Source organism: Melanostigma gelatinosum, assembly GCF_949748355.1.
Source record: "Melanostigma gelatinosum genome assembly, chromosome: 13".
Classification (NCBI taxonomy): Eukaryota; Metazoa; Chordata; class Actinopteri; order Perciformes; family Zoarcidae; genus Melanostigma; species Melanostigma gelatinosum.
The window spans coordinates 11,268,314-11,269,146 of NC_136646.1; the positions used below are offsets into that span (position 1 = coordinate 11,268,314).

Below are 833 nucleotides of genomic sequence, written 5' to 3' on the forward strand. Positions count from 1 at the left end.
CGGGCTAATTTGTTCAACTTAGTGTGTTCAGAGTTGTGAACCGCATCATCACAAAGTGTGTAAGCGTTTTATTTGATGTCCTCTGAAGTCTGCAGCTTCGTCAGGAAGCAAACAAACGAAATCATGAACGGAGTTCCGCAACAGACCTCTCCTCTCCAGAGAGACACGAGGCTGCAGGAGGACCTCCAGCTGCTTCTTCTGCCGGTCGATCTCCCGCCTGAAGCCCGACGCCTCCTCCTCGTAGCCGGCCACGGTCCTCCCCACCACCGCCAAGATGTCCTGCGCGGCCATGGTGAGTTTCTCGGTAACGATTCCTCTCCGAATCTCGGCTTTAGACATGTCGAGCGTCTTGGAATCGCTGCTCCTCTTCATCCAGTACAACATATTTTGATTTCACGCACAACAACAACAGAAGATGTAGTTCCGGGTTGTGGAGCGGTGCGGCTATAAATGATATCCGACAAGAAACAAAAACAAAGGGGGAACACTTCATCTGAAAAGTGAGATAGACAGACCGATATATATATACACATCTATATATATATACACATCTATATATATATATATATATATATCTATCTATCTATCTATCTACACATCTATCTATCTACACATCTATCTATCTATCTACACATCTATCTCTATATATATATATCTATCTACACATCTATCTATCTATCTATCTATCTATCTATATATATATATATATATATATATAGATGTGTGTGTATATATACACATCTATCTATATATTAGGGCTGGGCGATAAATCGATTTAATCGATTAATTCGAATGTGTGCTTTAAGGCGATGTGTTTTATTGAAAATCGAGAA

General features: G+C 40.8%; 1 protein-coding gene across 1 annotated transcript in view; it reads right to left on the minus strand.

Annotated features, from left to right (window-relative positions):
• LOC306787377 (cytosolic 5'-nucleotidase 3-like) overlaps nt 1–339 on the minus strand; it is a gene marked incomplete at both ends in the record, with an annotated part of 1,923 nt that extends 1,584 nt beyond the window's left edge. The window contains one exon of the mRNA XM_079282496.1: nt 118–339. Within this exon, the coding sequence (XP_079138622.1) occupies nt 118–339 (222 nt within the window). The remainder of the gene's footprint in view (nt 1–117) is intronic.
• Between the last annotated feature and the right edge of the window lie 494 nt (nt 340–833).